At 41.3% G+C, this 19776-nt stretch overlaps 1 protein-coding gene across 3 annotated transcripts; it reads left to right on the top strand.

Annotated features, from left to right (window-relative positions):
* Nucleotides 1-10461: 10461 nt before the first annotated feature.
* LOC148021134 (pentatricopeptide repeat-containing protein At2g33680-like) lies at nt 10462-18470 on the top strand. 3 transcript variants are annotated; one of them, XM_087698975.1, is made up of 2 exons: nt 10462-11508; nt 11749-18470. In XM_087698975.1, exons 1-2 carry the CDS (start codon nt 10905-10907, stop codon nt 14283-14285), a joined length of 3141 nt encoding a protein of 1046 aa, XP_087555101.1. In that variant the 5' UTR covers nt 10462-10904; the 3' UTR covers nt 14286-18470. The 3 variants fall into 3 exon arrangements, with proteins under 3 accessions (XP_087555101.1, XP_087555100.1, XP_087555103.1); XM_087698974.1 differs by having other exon boundaries at nt 10462-11613; XM_087698977.1 differs by having other exon boundaries at nt 11189-11327; nt 11446-18469.
* Nucleotides 18471-19776: the final 1306 nt, after the last annotated feature.

Genomic DNA, 19776 nt, shown 5'->3' with positions numbered 1-19776 from the left:
GTTCATCCTATAGATGGGTGGTCTTGGTGAGCCAAGAGATTTTCCTTCAAGGTGCTAGAATTAGGATAATCTAGGAAAGAGTTGAATGACAACCTTCCTAGAAAATTTTAGATCTTAATCTTGTGTCATTTTAGGGTACTGGAGTGAGATTATGCCTTATGGGCAAAGGGGTTAAGATGCTGTACTCCCCCTCATTTTTCACTCCCTTTGAACTATGCACAACACAAGTCTACTTTGGTTTGAGTGTTTTGTATAAACTAGATGCTCAAATGCTGATGCTAGAAGACTATTAGGTGACCACAGCTTATGTAGGAATTGATGATCCTTGTGGGAATGACCAGAATCTTCCCATGTGAGGTGGACTTAAGTGAGTTTAGGCAACAAACTTAGTGGTATTATAGGGAGTTTCAGATAGTGTCGCTTAGGAATATCTCTTGACATGCACCATTGAAAATCATTTAACTAAAGGCTCTTCAATTAGGCACATCACACCATGAGTAGAGGAGTGAGCTTGATCATTGAATTGTCACTTTACTAAGAGACATTGTTTTTCAAAAGAACAAGACATCTTTTGTAATATAAAAGCTCATTAAAAAATTTGGTAAGTATTCCTTTGTGTCAATATTTCTCCAAAATTCCTCAAGTATATATTTCATTGTGTATGGGTTTACGATGAATTGTTGTTTATGAGTATCCAAGCCTTCCCTTGTCTTTGCCTAGTTTATTGCCACATAGTATGTTTCATTTATTGCATTAGAATTCTCCCACAATTCTCCAAAATGTTACATTGCTTAAATAATTTCAGATGTTCTTAGTGCTTCTTTTCTATTCACTCTACGGACAAGCTTTTTATAGGTCCATTGATGTAATTCGTTGACAGTCGTAGCTTTCTCTACCCATCCACTATAAATGGTTGAAATAGCTTTTACAAGCTTAATAATGGGTTTTCTACCTTGAGTTGACCACACTAATAGACTAACATATGCCTTGGCAAACCAAGGGATGTGAATATCAAAGCATAAGAGAGGATACAAGAGTAGTGATACACCTTCAATTAAGCAATTATAATTTATCAACCATTATGAAGACAATGTACCATGTAGTGGATAATGTGTTGATCTATCCATGCACTAGCCATTGAATTTTTAAACTCATCCAACACTATTTCAAAGACCTAACAGTCATGTGAGTTCCATACCCACACGTCCCAAAGCTTAAGCATTATATCTAAAGACTTCCAAACTTTTGTCTTGTGTGATCGCGCTCCATCATTGTTAACATGGTCAACAACTATATATAAAGATCTTCGTGCTTTCACACCTCCAATGGAAAGTTTCCTTGGTATTCCTTGACTATCCTTTGACATTTTCTCATCCTTTTCAATCTTTACATTTCCACCATGCAAACTAACATCCAACAATGCCTACTCAAGCATTGTAATTGCCTCGACCTAGTTTACATTGTCTAGGCAAAACATATATAGAAGAAAAGTAATTTCTCAATGATTTGGATAGGCCATATATTGTACAAATATAGACTCTAGACAAGGAAATATCTAAAATTTCTCTAAAATGTAGATCTTTTAGGTGTGTGCCTTTTTCCAAATTTTTTGTCAAGTTTCTTTATAGTACACATTTCATATATGCATGGGCTCTTTGAATTGGCTCCTTTTGAGATAGTATACATGCACTTTAGGGTCTTTCAATCACCATTGCTAGCCACTCTACTTTGAAACTTGTGAACCTTTCCATATCCAAGATTCTCTTATTTCTTTGCTCACTAATGATTTGGGGTATATTTGTCTTATGGAAAATCCAACGTATGTTTTAGAAATTCTCAAATATAACCTTGAATGTACACATATTATAAGCATGACATAACCATACTATTAGCATAAGTAAACTTTCAATATAAATATATTGCTGATCTCAAATGACCCTAGAGAGAATATATTGTTCTCAAATTAGATACTAAATCATTTTGGATTTTTCTTTGAAATTGTTGGATCAAGTGCCCTATTCATCAACATGATGATGACCCATTCTATCTCTGTATCCTTTGTAATCTGGCACTTATTGACCTTGAGTACAAATTTTAGAACACCATCACATTTATTTGGAGTTACCTCAAATACTTGAACAAAGATGACAACCCCTAAATATAGGCAAAAAATTGCAAAATTTTCAAACCAATTTATATCTACATGACACATCATTACCAAAATTTTAAGTCAATTTAAGTTAGATTCAGTCATCAAAGTTGTGCCTTTCGAAGGGTGTGCCTCCATAGTCTAGCAAGGATAGAAGATGGGTGGGATAAACATAATGCAATAAGAAATTTTATTGTTATAATCCTAGGGAAATTTAGGAAGATGCCTATATTGAAGGATATATTGACATTGACAAAGATGGAAGATTAGGATAATTTTCTCATAATAATCTTGCAATATGCTTCTAATGGATTCATCCATATTATGTTGGAGAGATTTAGAAGATTCAGTGAGCTGATAGCTCAAGTCTACATAAGGCAACCATTTGTGGATCAAAAGTGGTTGCAAAAAAATAGATTTACTTGATTTTGTAAGTGGAATAGTCGAATTGGTATATGTAATGGATCCATTGCTGATCTTGGTAGGAGTGATATGTAGGGTGGAGTGATGCTACATGAATCAATGATGTTATTGGTAAATATAAAGGGGGGCATTTGAGACTTTAGAGAGTTTGAATATATTAAATAAGGAAGGTAATTAAAAGAAATGGGAAAAAACAGAATGGAGTCATTACCAAGAAACAGTAAGAGAGAGGGCTCCATGAAGAGAATGGAGGAGACACCATCTTCTTGACAAGGAAGAAGAGAGAGCCTAGAGGAATGAAGCACAACAATGGAGGGATTGACTGGTAGTAATAGCCATCATTTGCCATCATAATCATCATCCTCTTAAATCTCTCTCCATTGCAACTCTTCTATTTGATCATTTTCATTTTCCCTTTCCAATGCTTTAGCCCTACTTTTACTATCTAATATAGTATCACTAAATTTCTCTCAAGCCCCTCCAAAATCTCTCCAACCTATGTCCTTGACAAGTATAAAGCATTCCCTTAACCACCTAGAAGCAATACCAATCTATAGAATCGGTTGAAGATAGAGAAATAATGTATGAGCTTAATTTTTATACTTTAGCCCTATTTTCCTTGTGTATTACAACAGTAATAAAATGCTTATATGCTATTCCAAAACATCTCAAGGCTATGTCTTTCACATGTACAAATCATTCCCTAATTAAGAAGAATGGGATCCTTTGCATAGATGGTCCTAGACTCAATAGGAGGCTAAATCTTTGTGGATAGTAAGTCTCCTGCTATATACCTTGTAATTTCTTGTTCTAGACAATAAGTTGAAGACAAAGAACTCTCCTTTCTCTTACCAAGATACAAGATTCACCCTTCCTAATATTGGAGCCTTCTTTCCCCTTTACATCCACTCGAGTTTGCATGCCCAATATCTCCCTTTCTAGTCCACATTTGTTGCAGTCCAAAGTAGGCATGATGGCACCTAAAAATGCATTGATTTCCTCCCTTTCCTCCTCACGCTTAATCTTCTTTTCTTCCTCTTCCACTTAGCTCCCTAAGTTCCTCCCCATAAGTCATACATTATGTCTCATGCACCCTTGACTTACCAAGTCTTCCTCTTGACTCAACCATATAGACGACTTTCCAACACTTAGGACTTTGTATAAATTGAGAGTGCATTGAAAAAACTCTCCATAATCCTATCTCCTCATGTCCTATAGGTAGAGCATGCATATGTGTAGTCATCCACTTTCAAAGCTTAGACCAAACTTCTCATAACATCCACCCACTTCCAAACCTACACATCCTCTGGCAAACTCTCAATCTTTTGTAGGTTCAAAGCCCTTGCCTTCCCCATCACACTATCATGAGTAGTACATGTCTCTGGTTCTTGTACCTCATATGCATCAAACTCACATCTCAATGTCTTGTGGTCTCCTCTCTAGCTATCTAATGCATAGAGCTAGTAGTTCCTCTCTACTGAACCCCTGTTCCCAAGGCAACATGCTCCAAGTAGCATCCACCTCTTCAATAGGCATGATGGATGTTGTCCATACATTAATTTAGTAGGTATATATCTAGTTATTACACTATGTGTCTTCTTGTCAGTCCATAAAACATACGATAACAATCGAGGCCATTCCTTCATTCTTTTTTCTAGATTAATCTCCATTACTCACTCTTTCCATTACTTACTCACTCTTTCCATTACTCTCCAAATTAAGACTAAAGTTATTACAAGTTTAATTCCCATCTAAGTAAAGAATTCACAATCTTATCTACATCTAATTCTCCTCTGTTAAGTATAAATTTTCCCACACAACCATAATGGCAAAAGACCTCTTCTAAAAGGAAAGTGCATACAATCTGTGTTGTCTTTGTATAAAGAGCTTTCCCTTCCACTTGATTTATCAAATCCTCATGTGCAAGCATGAGATATCTCTTTTGCTCGATACCTATAGGCATAGTCACCAAATCTACCACCCATTTATAATGAATAGACAAGGGATAAGTTGGCTACAAGGCATCTCTATGTTTCATTGTTGAATACATTTGATAGATAGTACATGATTCAACAAAGTGTGCAATACTATGATACATCCCTTGCCACAAATAACTTACCTTTATCTTCTCAAGGCCCCTAACACCTCTATGTCCAGCCTAGAGACTCTCATGAAACTCCTCCATCACTTGAGCATGTGTAGCTCTATCACCAAGGGCTCGTAGTGGAACCCCTTTCTTCTTTTTCCGTAACGTGCCCGGTCCAAGTACGTTTTTAGCGGTCCATCAAGAGACGAGTCCAAGCGATGCCACCCGGCACTCCCATGGAATGTCAAGGGGTTTGTCGCCTAGGGTTTTTTGAGTTCGCCTCGCAACGGAATGTTTACGGCCGAACCCACTAGGATCGACCTGAAACTTAAGTCCCTAGAGGTCGAGGTCTTCTGACAGCATTCTAGCGTCGGGTTCTGGACATCCTACTTTACGCAAAGATACCCAAGCCGAAGCAGACCCATGCCGCCCTTGGTTCAAAGAGAATGGGAAACGAGAGGGATGCGGCGGTCCACCTCTCTGCCCATAGGGCATAACCCCATTCCAGTCCCCTAAAACGGCATGAATCGGGGTTCTAACCTAACATTTTCTAAAGCATCGTTTGCCAGTAAAACCTAACCTTGTGAGAAGCCTCCCAGTTCTCTGGGACCACCCTGTTGTAGGATAGACCCGTCGGGGGTTTTGTCCCCCCCGCTTCCCTCACTTGGTGTATTTTAGTTGTCTACTTAGCCCTATCACTTTTACGTGTGACATGTAAAAACAGCTTCCTTAATTAGCCTTTAAAAGGACAGGGTTCATTCGTGTAATCTTATGACACTGACATGAAAACAAATTCAAACAGGATCCCTGGAAGTACCTAATATTAGCAATTTATCAGACATACAAATCTTGTTCAAAAGGGAGAATATCCGCAATCCTTAAGGATGCACTTTTATTTCCACCAAGCTTCGGCCTTGCATTAGTAACAAGGGCCTCTCGAAAATCTATTCCGAGTCACATTGATCATTTGAGTAGGACCCGGAGGTAGGGAATTTACAACCAGAGCCCTCCCTAGCATCCAAGCGTCCTCCTACGTTCAACCCAATCTACAAAGAGACCTCTCGTGGCAGGTTCGGTTCACGTTCTCATCACAGGTATTTAGAACCCCGTTGGCTAGGGTTGGCGCCAGCTGGGGGTGGTTTGGTGCACCCTCCAAAAGTTCAACCCGATTCACTATGCTCATTTATGAGTTTGGGGTTATACAATCTCTCTTTTCTTTTTTTCTTTTTTTTCTTTTTAGTTGAAGCAGTGTTCCTAAATTTACAAGCACAAACAAAGGTGCATGTGAGTGCTCGAGACATCTGCTAAGGTGGGGTCCCTCTCTTGACCCTAGCGTTTGTCCTTCTTGCCTCAGCGGTAATTTCCAATATCCTCCGAAGGATAGGGAATTTCTTAATTCTGTCCCCCTATGAAGTAACAATAGGTTGGCTTAATTTCTTCAAAACCCTAAATAAGTTGAGTTCAGCCCTATCCTTGCGTGTATAGGGTTCATTTTTATTGAACGGCTCTTGAGCAATTATTAGTATTTCGTATGTGCAGTTTATAGTTATCTTCAAGATGAATCCCTAGCAGTGCAATTGAAACTGATCATGATGCCACACAATTTAGAGGTGTATCTTTCCTGAGACAATGTTGCAATGCAAGCCTTTTCTTTGGGAATTCATTTCGACGCGCGTATGCAAAACACAAATAGAGACTTGTATTTTTTTTTCTTTTGGGTGGAGGACGTGAAGTTATCAAGCCTAAGGCAAAAGCGAACCACTCCTCTCTAAAGGTCTATAGGGGCCTAATACATGTTTTAGTATTGCAATGGCCTAGATGTACTTAAACATCATTGTAGCAATTCAGGAATTTCATGTACTTGATTCAAACCGTCACTTCTGCCTTTCCAATTTCACAAATTTTGTGATGCAAAGAAAAAAAATACGATTTTCGCTTAATTGACGAATATGCATAAGTGTTTTAACAACCCATTTTTAAGCATGCTAATGTTAGTGCATAATCTAAAGTATTATGAGCATAATCAATAAGGTCCTTGCTTCTTCTTTTTTTGCGCGCATGAATACAAAATCTTCCATGCAATTTACTCATTCAAAAACATACCAAAGTGCAAGTAAGCACAATTTCCAATATGATAAAATGACGTAAACTAAATGGTGGTTAGTTATGATAGACTTTCACCGAATAGCTTTCCCTTCCCTTCCCAATGAAGTCGGTCTATGTCCTTAAGATCTCCCATCAGGGTAGGGTGTATGGAACACACGTGATTACCAAGTGACGCAGTTCCTTGACCCGTAGCTCCAACGGTTGAGGAAGGATTCGTGTTCGATTGGACCTTACTTCGTTTGGGAAGCATCGTATGATTTGGCTTTTGCTTAGTGGCTACACACCAGATTACGAGAGAGACGGCTCCTCGCGGAAGGGACTCATCTGCGAACCTTCTCCAAGCGGGGGGAGAAAGAAGATGGCAATATCCGAGAAGCTCAAAGTTCTTCAAGGAGGGAGAAAAAAAACTATTTCATTCTTGCTCTCCCTCCCTCCCTCTCTCTTCTCTTACTCTCCCTCTTTCCTCTTACTCTTCCTTCCTCTCTCTCTCTCTCTGTTTTCTTTTCTTTTGTTTTCTCCCCAGCGTGAAGGGTCCTCCCTCCCACACTTAAGCCCTTTTTATAGGGTCTTGGGGGGGGGGGGGGGGGGGGACTAGTAATGGAGGCTCTCCCTCCTCCTCCCACAGCATGCGGCAACCCCCCTGCCACCTCTAGGGCATACGGCAGCCCCCCCTGCCCCTTCTATGCATGTGGCAGCCCCCCCCCCCCACCCAAAAGCCCGTCGACCACAACAGCCCCCTCCCCTCACGCCGTCTGCCAGTTGGCGGCGTAACTAGGGGGGCTAATTCTTTTTTTCAAAAAAAAAAACATTTAGGGGGGGTCATTCAGCGGGAAGGAGGGGGAGGGAAATGTTACATTTTCACATGCTTTCAAATATATTTATCTTTTAGAAAGAGCCCATAGGCCTTTCTTTTAATCCTCTTATACTCTTCTTCAAACCACTCCTTTCTTTGATACTGTGCTAAGGTATTTCCCTATTTTCATCCAATCCCCTGCATTTGAGTCTTTTGAAAACACTTCTAAAGCTATCTTATAACATCTAAAGTACTTTTTCTTTGCTGTCCAAGCTTTACCCATCATCTTACTCACATTATCTACTATTGCATTCACAGTACTACAACATCTTCCCATGTTAGTTTAGCTACTGCCCTTATTGTATTTAATTATGTCTTTTGCATAAATGAGAGATGTATCTACAATTACAATAGCTACCAATTCAGCCTTAGCAATAATACAATCATTTTTAACAATTTAGCATCCATCATCCCATCTTCATCCTCAAAGCGTGCCCTTGACAACATGTTTATAATTTAGCATCCATCATCCCATCTTCATCCTCAAAGCGTGCGCTTGAAAACATGTTTATAATTTGATTATCCCTTCCTACAATGTGTTGTAATTTAGGGTGTAGCGACTTAATATAAGCTATCCACCTTAACATTGCAATATCTGATGTTGCTACACTTGTAATCTTCAAATAATAACAATTTTAGGAAATTTATTTTATCCTATTCTTTGTCGCATCATTTGAGGACCGTTACAAGACCCCAAAGTTCTCTCTTCACTTGTGGGTATCTTCGTTGCCTTTTATTCAAGACTTTTGTACCAAACCTCGTAGCATATCTCTTCCCCTCATCATCATCTTGCCCAATTCTCCACCTAATGCCAATTGGGCTTGTATCCACTATGATGATTATAGGCTTCCCTTTTGAGTAATCAGCTTTCCTTGATGTCAGTATTGACTTCAACAGTCTCAATTTCTTCATAGCTTTGGTGTGCTTTTGACCCCACTAGAACCTCTATCCTTTCCTCAATAGCTAATAAAGATCATTAGTCACATGTGCAAAATGAGGGATCCATATAAGGTAAAAGACATATGCTCCCAACAACCTTCTGACCTCTAAAACACTCGCGTAGATATCCTACATCCTATCAATACCATCTATTGCCATGGAGTCCACACATATGGTCCACAATCAAGACCTCCTCCTCACAATCAATCTTCAACTCCTTCAATGTTTCTATTGTAATTTTGTGCCCTATACCCACATGTGTGTGATCTTTCACTTAAAGTAGCATGAGATAGGAGGGCTCGATACCTTAAGTGTATGTAGTAATGCAACAATTCATAGTGATGCACGTGTGGAAAGTATTATGACAATTTTTGCACTTGTATATTGGTTTCTATAAATCTTTGTTTAAGTAATTTTCATTCACAAATGTATTAAATGTTACATCCAGCATACAACGTACATTGCATTTGCTTTATGATAGAGTGAGTAGTTATTTCTTGCATGCACCATTTTCATTGCACTTGCTTTATGACAAAATGAGTGTATGGAGGCATCCCAAGCTACAGCTTAGCTACGTGGGATTTTACTATTGGAATGGGTGAGAAAGAGAGAAGTGATTGCAAGAGACAAGGTTTGGTGGGAAGCTATTCTAATTGGATAAGACTCTTGACATGTTAAAGAGGCCATGACATTTAGTGGGGAGGTGCCTTATGTGTATGTGGTTGTTGTGTTTATTCACCAAGTTTGTTGGGTGACTCCTTGCTTGGAGCTTTGGTACTAAGAAATTAGAAGAGAACTACACAAATGCAAAGGGTTCTAGCATGCTTAAAGTGTATCTAGAGAGTGAATATTGGTCACTCATGTCGTTTTATATATGAACAATATATAGGAAAACATGCACAAACCATTACACAATAATTGCTTGAAACTTTAGCACAGCAGATTGCTAGGAAAGCCACATTGTCTAATGTGTTAAAAAAGATTCACATATATTAATTACCATAAGAACATGCCACATATACACCAAAAGTAATGCTTTTGCACTTGCTAACAATGGGTCAATGTCAGAACTGCAATAAGAAGGATTATATAGATTCACAATTATATCTTAATTTATGTGCCTAGTACATTGAAGAGAGGGTTGCATTAATTTGTACTATATTATTAAAGTAGTAGTGCTAATTTTAAAGCAAAAGTTAAGCACACAAAGTAGACTTGGTGTTTCTAAGTGAGAAAGGAGTTGAGTGAATGAGGCAAATAATTAGTTTACTTTAGATTAAAAAATTACCACAAAAAATACCCAAGATTTTATTGTTTTTTAGTAATTCATCTCTATTCATCTTCTCTTATAAGAGAACATACCAAATGTTGTAAATAAGTTTCTAATAGTGATCCATAATTTTCCTCAACATTTGTAGCTCCATAAACCATACAGCTTTTAGATGAGTAGAAAACTAGGTGGCCATTGGTTGACTTGTGGCTCGTGCACATATGAGCTTTTATGACTTTGTGAAGTTTAGAACGGAGGTTGCCAATTGCATGCCTTATGTACACATGAAATTTTTTTGAACCTATCTGTTCATGGTAACTTCAAGTTTCCAAACCTATAAAATAGTGTGTATCATACGATAATAGCATCTAGACCATGCAAGGGGTATCACATAATATGTATCACTTTGTTTTTTCAAGGGGTATCACATAATGTGTAGTACCATACTAGCATCTAGACCATGCAAGGGGTATCACATAATGTGTAGCACTTTGTTTTTTCAAGTGAATGATGAATTTTGCATTGACTTTTGCTATATGCACTGCACAAGTTTCTCAATGAAATACAAGCAAACAAACATTTCTTTGTACGGTAATCGCTCGATTATAGAACAATCAAATACTCTGCACATTATCTATATTATTCTTTGTGAGCAAAGGGAGGCTTCCCTTGGCTTTGCTAAGAAAGATACGAAGCGAGGAAAGTGGAGCCTCGTGAGCTTCGCAATGATGCCGCCGGGCCAGCTAAGTGTTCTGCAACTCTCCTAGTGGAAACTAGACATTTGACTAGGAAATACGCCCCTGTTGGGGAGTTGCTGGAGATTCGCTGTGGGATGAGGATGTCACAGGGGTTCTCCCTTGTGAGCAGACTCGGGATTCATTGGAGATTGACTGTGGGATAAGGAAATCACAGGGGTTCTCTCCTTTGAGAAAACAGAGCGAGATAGGCTCTCTCTCTCTCTCCCCTTGTTTCTGGCTGCCTGTGCCAGTGTGCTGCACCTAATGTTGCCTGAACTCCACAGGAATCGTACCAGAAGGAGATCACATGCAACTCCTGCACAGTGCCACAGAGACAGGGGATGCTTGTTTCAAGAGAAGCCGTCCTCTCCGTCCTTCAGGAATGCGCCCAAACGAAGGATCTGGCGGCCGGGAGACATGCCCATTGCCTCGTGGCTTGCGGCAAACTCGAATCGATAGGCATTCTGCGTGACCATCTCATCCGTGTGTTCACGTCTTGCGGGAGCTTGCTGGAGGCCAACCTTGTTTTCTGCAGGGCTTCCAAATTGACTGTCCGTACGTGGCATGCAATCATATCCACACATGTGTCGCTTGGAGAAAGCAGTGGTGCCATATCCTTGTACGGAAAAATGCAGCAGGAAGGCTTCGAAGCTGACGAGTTTATCTATTCGTCGGTATCAAAGGCATGTGGCGATGTCGGGGCTTTGTTGCAAGGAAGGCTGATTCATAGTGATGTTGTCAAAGATGGTTTAGAAAAACACAAGGTAGTCCAAACCTCGCTGCTTGATATGTATGCCAAATGTGGCAGCGTGAAGGAAGCATGCATTCTTTTTGATCAGTTTCTAAGTCGGGATGTGGTTGTTTGGGGTGCCATGATTGCAGGATACACTGAGCATGGGAGCAGCATTTCTGCTTTTGACCTTTTTAACAAAATGCTACAGGAGGGTATACAGCCAGACAAATCTACATTTTTATGCATTTTGAAAGCTTGTGCCAACATGGAATCACTTGGACAGGGAATGCGATTGCATTATTACATAATAATAACAGGTTTAGAACTTGATATAGTAATTGGAAATACACTTGTTGATATGTATGCAAAATGTGGTACTTTAGATGATGCTTCCAGAGTTTTTTATTGCTTGCCTAAACGTGACAAGGTATCCTGGGGTGCATTGATATCAGGTTGTTGCCAGCATCATGAGAATTGCATGATGACTCTCCAGTTTTTCATGGAAATGCAACAGGAAGGGATGGGACCAGAAAATGTTGCTTTTGTGGGTGCATTAAAGGCTTGCAGTACATTGGAAACAATCATTCAGGGAAGTGTGATCCATGCCATGGCTATAGAAAACGGAATGGACTTGGAGCTCAGTGTTGGAAATAGCCTGGTGGACATGTATGCCAAATGTGGATACCTGCAAGAGGCATTAGGAGTGTTTGCCCAGTTGAAATGTCATAATGTAGTTTCCTGGAATGTAATAATAGCTGGTTTTGTCCAACATGGAGATGCTTCTCATGCTATTGGGCATTTTGTAAGAATGCTAGAACAGGGCTTTACACCAGATGAAGTTACGTACTCATTCACCTTGAAAGCTTGTGTCTGTGTAGGAGCAATGGTACAGGGTAGGTTGATACATGACAGGATCATCCGAGGTGGCTTCACAGTCGGTGTGACTCTCGGGAATGCGCTCATTGATCTGTATGGAACTTGTGGGATGCTGGACGAGGCAAATAAAGTTTTTAGTTGTTTGCATGTCCAATCTGCCTCAACATGGAGTATGTTGATTGCAGCTTATGTGCAGCATGAATGTGAATATGCTGCTTTTGAACTCTTTGAAAGAATGGAACAGAAGGGTGTAAAAGCAGATATTGTTGTGTTTCTTTCTGTTTTGAAAGCTTGCACCACACATGCAACTCTTGTACATGGAAGATGGTTCCATGGACTCATCTTAAACAGTGGCTTGGAGTTGGATTCAAAGATTGGTCTTGCCTTGGTTGACATGTATGCCAGGTGTGGGAGCACAAATGAGGCTTATAAAACTTTCAAGAGCTTACCAGATCGAGAAGTTGCATTATGGAGCTCAATGGTTGCAGGATATGGCCAGCATGGTGACAATGATCTAGCTCTTGATATCTTTTTAGAAATGCAACAAGAAGGCCAGAAGCCAGATAAGATTACCTTTTTGAGTGTTCTGAAATCTTTTGCTAATACAGGGGCTATATTGAATGGCATGATCATACATGATTGGATTGCTCGTAGGGGTCTCTTGTCTGATTTGGTGGTTAGTAATGCTTTAGTGGACTTGTATGCCAAGTGTGGTTGTCTGGAAGAGGCATGGAAAGTGTTTGAGGGTTTGCTCAATCAAGATGCAGTTACATGGGGTGCGATTATTTCTGGTTATGTTCAGCATGGTCAGGGTCTTCGGGCACTCCAGCTTTTTGAGCGAATGTGCAGTGTTGGTGTAAATCCAGATGAGATCACCTTTTCCTGTATCTTGAAAGCATGCACTAGCATAGGAGCTGTATCAAATGGTAGAGTCATACACGATCAGATAATTAGGGGCAGTTTCACCTCAAATCTTGTTGTTAAAAATAGCTTGATCGATATGTATGCCAAATTTGGATTGCTATATGAGGCACAGCTTGAGTTTAACACTCTCTCAAAAAGAAATGTGGTGTCCTGCAATGCCCTTATTTCAGGGTTTGTGCAGCATGACCAAGATTTCTCTGCCCTTGATGTTTTTAATAACATGCAAGAACAAGGCTTGAAGCCAGACAGTGTCACATTTACATGCAGCTTGAAAGCTTGTGGTCACATAGGAGCTGTTAGGTATGGTAGGTTCATACATGATCAAATCATCAAAAGCAGTTTTTTTTCAGATACTGCTATTGGTAACACCCTTGTTGACATGTATGCTTCTTGTGGGAGCTTGGATGAGGCTAACAAGGTCTTCAAAGCATTATCAGGTCGAGATATTGTGTCCTGGAATGCAATGATTGCAGGATACGCTCAACTTGGTGATCATAATTTAGTCAGTCAATGTCTTCAAAGGATGCAACAAGAAGGGCTTAAACCAGATAGTTGGACATACACCAGTATTCTTGCATCATGCTGTTACTCTGGCCTTGTAGAGGAAGGCCAAAAGTACTTCAAAAATATGAGGGACCTTTTTGGTGTAATTCCAAGTATTGAACACTTCAACTGTATGGTTGTCTTGCTGGCAAGTGCTGGAAGGCTAGATGAGGGCCAGAAACTACTTCAGAGTATGCCACTGTTGCCTGATTTGACTGGTTGGAAAACTCTGTTGACTGCCTGTAGAACACATGGAAAAGTTGACCTAGGAACGACATGTTTTAATGAATCGGTCTATTCGGATCCTTACCATGCTGCTGGTTATGTTTTACTATCAAATATTTATGCAGATGCATGTATGTGGAAGGATATTAACAGATTGCAAGAACTTAGGAAAGGTGCTAGTGCTTGGAAGAAACCTGGGATGGCTTGGATAGAACTGAATACTAAGATGCATGAATTTATTGTTTCAGATAAAGCACATTCTCAAAATGAGAAGATGAACTGCAAGCTAGAGGGTTTGAGAGAGAGAATGAAAAGTGTAGATTACATTCCACAGGTGGATATAATATTAGATCTCCCTATATCTGAAGATGGTATGGTTTTACGTGGGAGTTTTGTAAAGGAAATGGCAGAAACAGTTTGAATTTAAGAGGCTTTTCCCAAATTTTTGAAGCTACGAGGATGAAGCAGTGTTCTTTAGATTGCCAGCATTTATATTTCAACATTGAGTGGTCCATATTAGCCTTTGAAAATGGCTGGACAGAACCACCTAATGGTTCACAATATTAACCTTTACATTATGTTGAAGGTGACTTCTAGAAAATCTCTTTTCTTTTCGTGACACATGGCAGTCATGACATGTAGCATATCATGTGTCAACACGACTGCTCTATTATACCAATGTGGCGAAATGCGGGAGAGGCAGTGAAATGTAAATTTGGGCTGGTAGTTGAAGCTAGTTGATCTGACTCCAACAAGAATTAACAAGTATTTTTGAGCTCCAAGGCTCATGTTCTTGCAAGAATTGGAGAGTAGTGGGAGACATTACACATTTACTCCGCACAAGTGAAGTTAATCTCCATTATTACTTTGGGATGACATGTGGCCTTGACACAAGCTTTCCAAACTTCTTGCAAGAATTGGAGAGTAGTGGGACATGAGACACATTTATTCTGCACAAGTGAAGTTAATCTGTGTTATTACTCTGCAGGGTGACACGTGGCCTCCTGGCATGCATGCAAGAGCCACCCAGCAGGGAATCAACCTCCAGAGATTGGAGCAGCATGATGCCAAGGGATAGGTGAGGACGCCAGGATCTGATGTTTCCGCTGTGGATTATGTCCAGGCTGCTAAGGCACCTGAAACAAACATGACAGTAGTCGTCAAGCAACTGGTGGCAGACCAAAAACAGTACAATGTGGTGTGCAAGGCAGCCATCGCTGAGGCTGGAAAGAGTGTATATAGAGCTTCGGTCTCCTTTGCACTTGACAAGGTGTGGTAGATGTATGCTGAGCTCGTCAATACCAGTCTATTCTTCCAGTTCCTCAGTTGCCCAACCCACCGAGGATGAGTTTGCAAGGTGGTTCAACATCACCTACCAGGATAAGGCAACCCTGGTTCAATATAAGTTCTCTGGGAAGGGCTTCTTTCTGGTGCTGGTGGCTATGCATATGGAATGCAATTGGATACTTACTCCCTCTGTTGGTCATGAAGGGAACATTTTCTATAGCCTTCCATGGAGTTCTATGTTGTCTGCTGAGGGCATGCTACAACAAGAATGCCTTGTATGAGTCTTGTATGTCCCTGCTGTGGCCTCCCCTATGGGGAAACTCAAAGCAGCATGGCATGCTTGCATTTTATGGAATCGGCACATTGAACCTCCTAAATTTCTCGTGCAACCCTAATAGTTTTGAGGTGGTGATTGTTCATTTCTCTGTATTTGTTGACTCATGCTATCATTGCAGGGAAAATGGGCTTTTTGTAAAGTCTGGTCCCAAGAGAGCTGTTAATGCAAACCAAGAGGAGACTTGGGATGTAGCCCAAGTCTACCCTGGTCAAGGATGCTCAAAAGACAGATCAGAAGGATCAGATGACTGAAAAAGCCAAAATGTCAGTGGATAAGGCTCAAGGATCAGACAAAGGGAAACAACAACCAGGAAGCTCCAACAAAGCTGGTGATAGCCACCTTGGGGTTCTCAGAAGGGTATGGCAAAGTTTAAAAAAGGCAAGACTGCTAGAGCTGAAGATCAGAAGGAAAACCTCAACCAGAAGATGCCCATCAGCAAGGGCAAACAATCAGGGGGGGGGGGGGGGGGGTGTTTGGGGTTGGTGACAGTCTAGTCAGCTGATGAGTGAGTCTGGGCACATGGTTTAGTGGGTTGGACATTATATTTATTTTAGGCATTTTTCGTGTGTCATTATTATGGTGATTTTGGCATTTATGGCTGGCCAACCAGCATATAATGCTTTATAATCAGGCTCCCTCCATAGTCATTCATTCATCACATGCAGACTCCAGTGTAGGCTCTATTGGAGAGAGGGAGCCGGTGCCAGTGCCCTTGCCAGTAGTGACTCACTGTTGTATGCAACTTTCTCGTGTTTGGTATATGGATTCCATTTCCCGAGCATATCTCCGAGTTCTCCCTTTCTAGTGTTCTTTTGTTTTCTCTTTTCTTGTGTTGTGTAGTCTATTACACAGTCTTCTAAGCTTCCATCACTGCACCCACTTCTGACAGGGGAGTCACTCAAAAAGCAAGCAAGGACTCTGCTGGTTGACCTACCGATGGTTTGGAAAACATTGAAGATGCTGCTGTACAATATTATTAAGAAGGATAAATCTTCCCCCAGAGCCAGGATGGTGACCTGGAATGTCAGAGGCCTCGGTGGAGAGTGACACAAGCAAGTTCTACATGGGCTGTTGTGCAGAAGCAAACCATCGATAGCTTATTTGCAAGAGATCAAGCTGGGGTAAGAAGAGGTCAGCAGTCTTCAGTTTGACTGCTATGTCTTACATGTAGACACTTGCTGGTGTGGGAAGGGGCCACATTACTGGATGTTAAACAGGATGTAAAGCCTAAGTTCTTGTGGAAATTTGGGGAGGGAAGTTGTGTTGCAGCACAAGTATCTGTGGGAGACGAACCATTAGTGGTTCTGTTACTCTATGCTTCCAGTAGCTCTGCTGTGAGAGCTAAGCAATGAAAAATGATTGCCAAAAAGATTACTAACATCCTGTCCCTGACTGCATGTGTCAGGAATATGATCTGTGGAGGGGAGGATTGCACCCATGGGATGGTTCCATGATCCAAGAAGAGACGGAGGCTTGGGAAGTGCTGGTCTCCCAGAATGATCTGCATGATGTTGCCTTGCTCATACAAGATGAAGAGAGCCTTGGGTTCACATGGCACAACAGACTTTTGGGCCCCACTTGGCAAGCAAGTTTCCTGGCTAGAATCTATGCGAGTCTGGATGCTTGGTGGCTATGCGGTGGTTTCAAGGTATCCTTGCTAAATCACATTACAGCCTCTGATCATAATCCCCTGATGTTTTCTTTTAGCATGGTAAACCTGTGGAACCAGTCATGGCCCTCCCCCATTTAGGCTAAACACCTCCTTCCTGAGTGACAAGTAGTTCATTGAAGCTATAAAAAAAGGAATAGGAATAGGGATAATACCCTTGGCCAGGAGTTTAGATGGTTGAGCTGTTTGCAAGCTGTAACTGTAGAAGCAAAGATGCATGGCAAGTCTAAAACTGCTGTCAGAAATAAAATGATAAATGCTGCTGCTATGGTGGATAGATCACTCCTAGGAGCTGTCAAAAAATTGAGTCCTTATAGCAACTGTTACAAAGCCCACTCAGTCCCGGTCACGCGCGTCGCGCCGCGGACCAACTCAACACGTCATGCCAACATGACACGGCACCATAACACTGTAGTGAAAACCAGGAACTTGAAGATAAGAGGATAATGTGCACAACAAAAGATAGAGATAGAGACAATATAGAGAAGGTAGTGAACTGCAGTTGAGCATTTCATTGCTAGTGGTTGTATATATACAAGGTCTCTAAATATTTGAGATATTTACAAAGTGGATATCTAGACTTATCCTTATCTTATCCAAACTTTTATCATTATCCATAACTTTATCTTAACATCCCCCCTCAAAAGGATTTCATAGGTATTTGTAGATAAAATAAAAGATTACATTGAATTCATCAATTCAGCTAGATGTTTTCCCCTTCCGATCAGATCATGCAAAGGATTTGCATGGCAATTTTGTGCTTCAAGTGAGGAACTGATTTGGTGAGGAAATCAGCAGCATTATCACATGATGGTACATATGTTAGCTAGTCATTTCTTGGACACTAAGTACGGCAGTGAAACGTCAGCAGGCGCCAAGTCAGCACTTGCAGTTGGATAGTTTATTGCTGCAGTCGCCTGTAGACTTGCTGCAGTTATTTCCTATTTTTTGGCTATTTATAGCCAGTTCGTGGCACACTCCAGCATTCATTATTTTCCAGATTCTGATCTTGAGATCTGTTGGCTGAGACAGACTGCGCTCGGGCTGATGGAGATCGAGGTCATCAAGTCAGAGGCATACGCAGATATTTCCTCTGTCCCCTTGTGTATTTCTGCACTCTTATACAGCATACTACGCCGTAGATTTTCTGCGTTTACACTATCTCCTTTTCCCTCTCTCTCTTCTCTCAGTGTTCACTCTCTCTCAGTCTTTGTCCTACGCTTCCGCATCGTTGCACTCTGACATGGTATCAGAGTGGTGAAGATGGACTGATTGAGGGCTGAACCTATCTGAAGAGGAGATTTCAATGCGACACAAGGCTGTGTTTCCAGGATTTGAGGGTGAGCGGGAGGGCTGTGCATCGGATCAAGGCTGAAGCGAGCGTGGGCGTGGGGAAAAGGAGTCTAATCAGTGAATTTGCTACATGTTATTGCTGTTCGAAGGGGAGGAAGCTTGTGATTGAGGCCTTCCATTGCAGATTTTACATTTTCATCGCCTCCGGCGGGTGAAGAAGGCTTGGGCAGCGAAGGAACCAGCCCTAGAAGGCTGCATTTTCATAGTCAGAGGGGGCTGATTTTACGCTTGTGCAGGTATTGCAAGTTAATATGTCTACAGAGAGTGATTTGGGGTTCCAGTGATCATGGACAGGAAGGTGCTTGTCCTACCAGCTCTTCCATCGGATCAAAAGCTTGATGGTGACAATTACCGCATTTGGCGGGTGATGATGTTGGCCATTTTGGAGTCTTATGATTTGGCGGAATTGGTGATGGAGGAGATTCACAGGCCTTTGGTGAGGAATGAGTCCAAGCTCTCTTTCAATGCTCGTGCGGAGTTGACCAAGGTCTAGTCTCATTGGGACAAATTGAATGCTAGGATTCGATCTTTTCTATTTCTGTCTTGCACTACAACTGTGATAGCTCACATCGAGCACTTGACGGTGGCTCGAGAGATATGGCTGGAGCTCGATCAGATGTACAACCGGATGACCCTGATGAAGAGGGTTTCTTTGGAGGTGCAGATGTGAACTTTATCCGTGAACAAGTCTTCTTCGCTTCGGGAATACATCAACAAGCTTCGGCAGCTTTAGGTGCAGGTTCAAAATGCGGGGAAGTCTATTTTCTCCGAAGACATGGCGATGACTTTACTGTCCCAGTTGCCGCCACGATTCGGTACCTTTTGTTCCGCTCTTATTGCTTCAGGGCGGGAGTCGACTCTTCGGTGGAAAGAGTTGGTTCCTATGGTCTTGGACCAGGAGGAATAATTGAAGGGACAGAATGCTTCCAAATCGGAGGCATTGGTTGGTCAAGCCTCTCAGAAGAAGGGGAAGGACCAAAAGAAGAAGAAGGAGGACAATAAATCCAAGAAGGACAAGGAGAAGGAATCGACTTGCCATATTTGTGAAAAGACCGGTCACTGGAAGAAGAATTGCCTCGACAAAGACAAGAAGGATACCAAGAAGAAGGACATGAAGGATTCTGGAGCAATGGATGCACCCTCATCAGCTGTTTTTTACACTTAGCAGTCATTGAGGACTCTCCATCGAAGACTTTTGATGCTGCGATGACAGCTCCCCAGGCTTGAGAGTGGATTGTGGACAGTGGTACCTCACGGCACATGACT

This window comes from Lygodium microphyllum, chromosome 18, assembly GCF_053477565.2.
Source record: "Lygodium microphyllum isolate KBCC chromosome 18, Lygodium_microphyllum_v1.1.10, whole genome shotgun sequence".
Classification (NCBI taxonomy): Eukaryota; Viridiplantae; Streptophyta; class Polypodiopsida; order Schizaeales; family Lygodiaceae; genus Lygodium; species Lygodium microphyllum.
This window is presented reverse-complemented; position numbering and strand designations above follow the sequence as displayed.

What these genes read in the sequence shown, in the direction of transcription:
- LOC148021134 (XM_087698974.1), top strand. Translation starts at nt 10,905, where the DNA reads ATGCTTGTTTCAAGAGAAGCCGTCCTCTCCGTCCTTCAGGAATGCGCC. An exon ending in TTATTACATAATAATAACAG is followed by an intron (nt 11,614 to 11,748) that starts GTTTAGAACTTG and finishes CATTGATATCAG; the next exon opens with GTTGTTGCCAGCATCATGAG.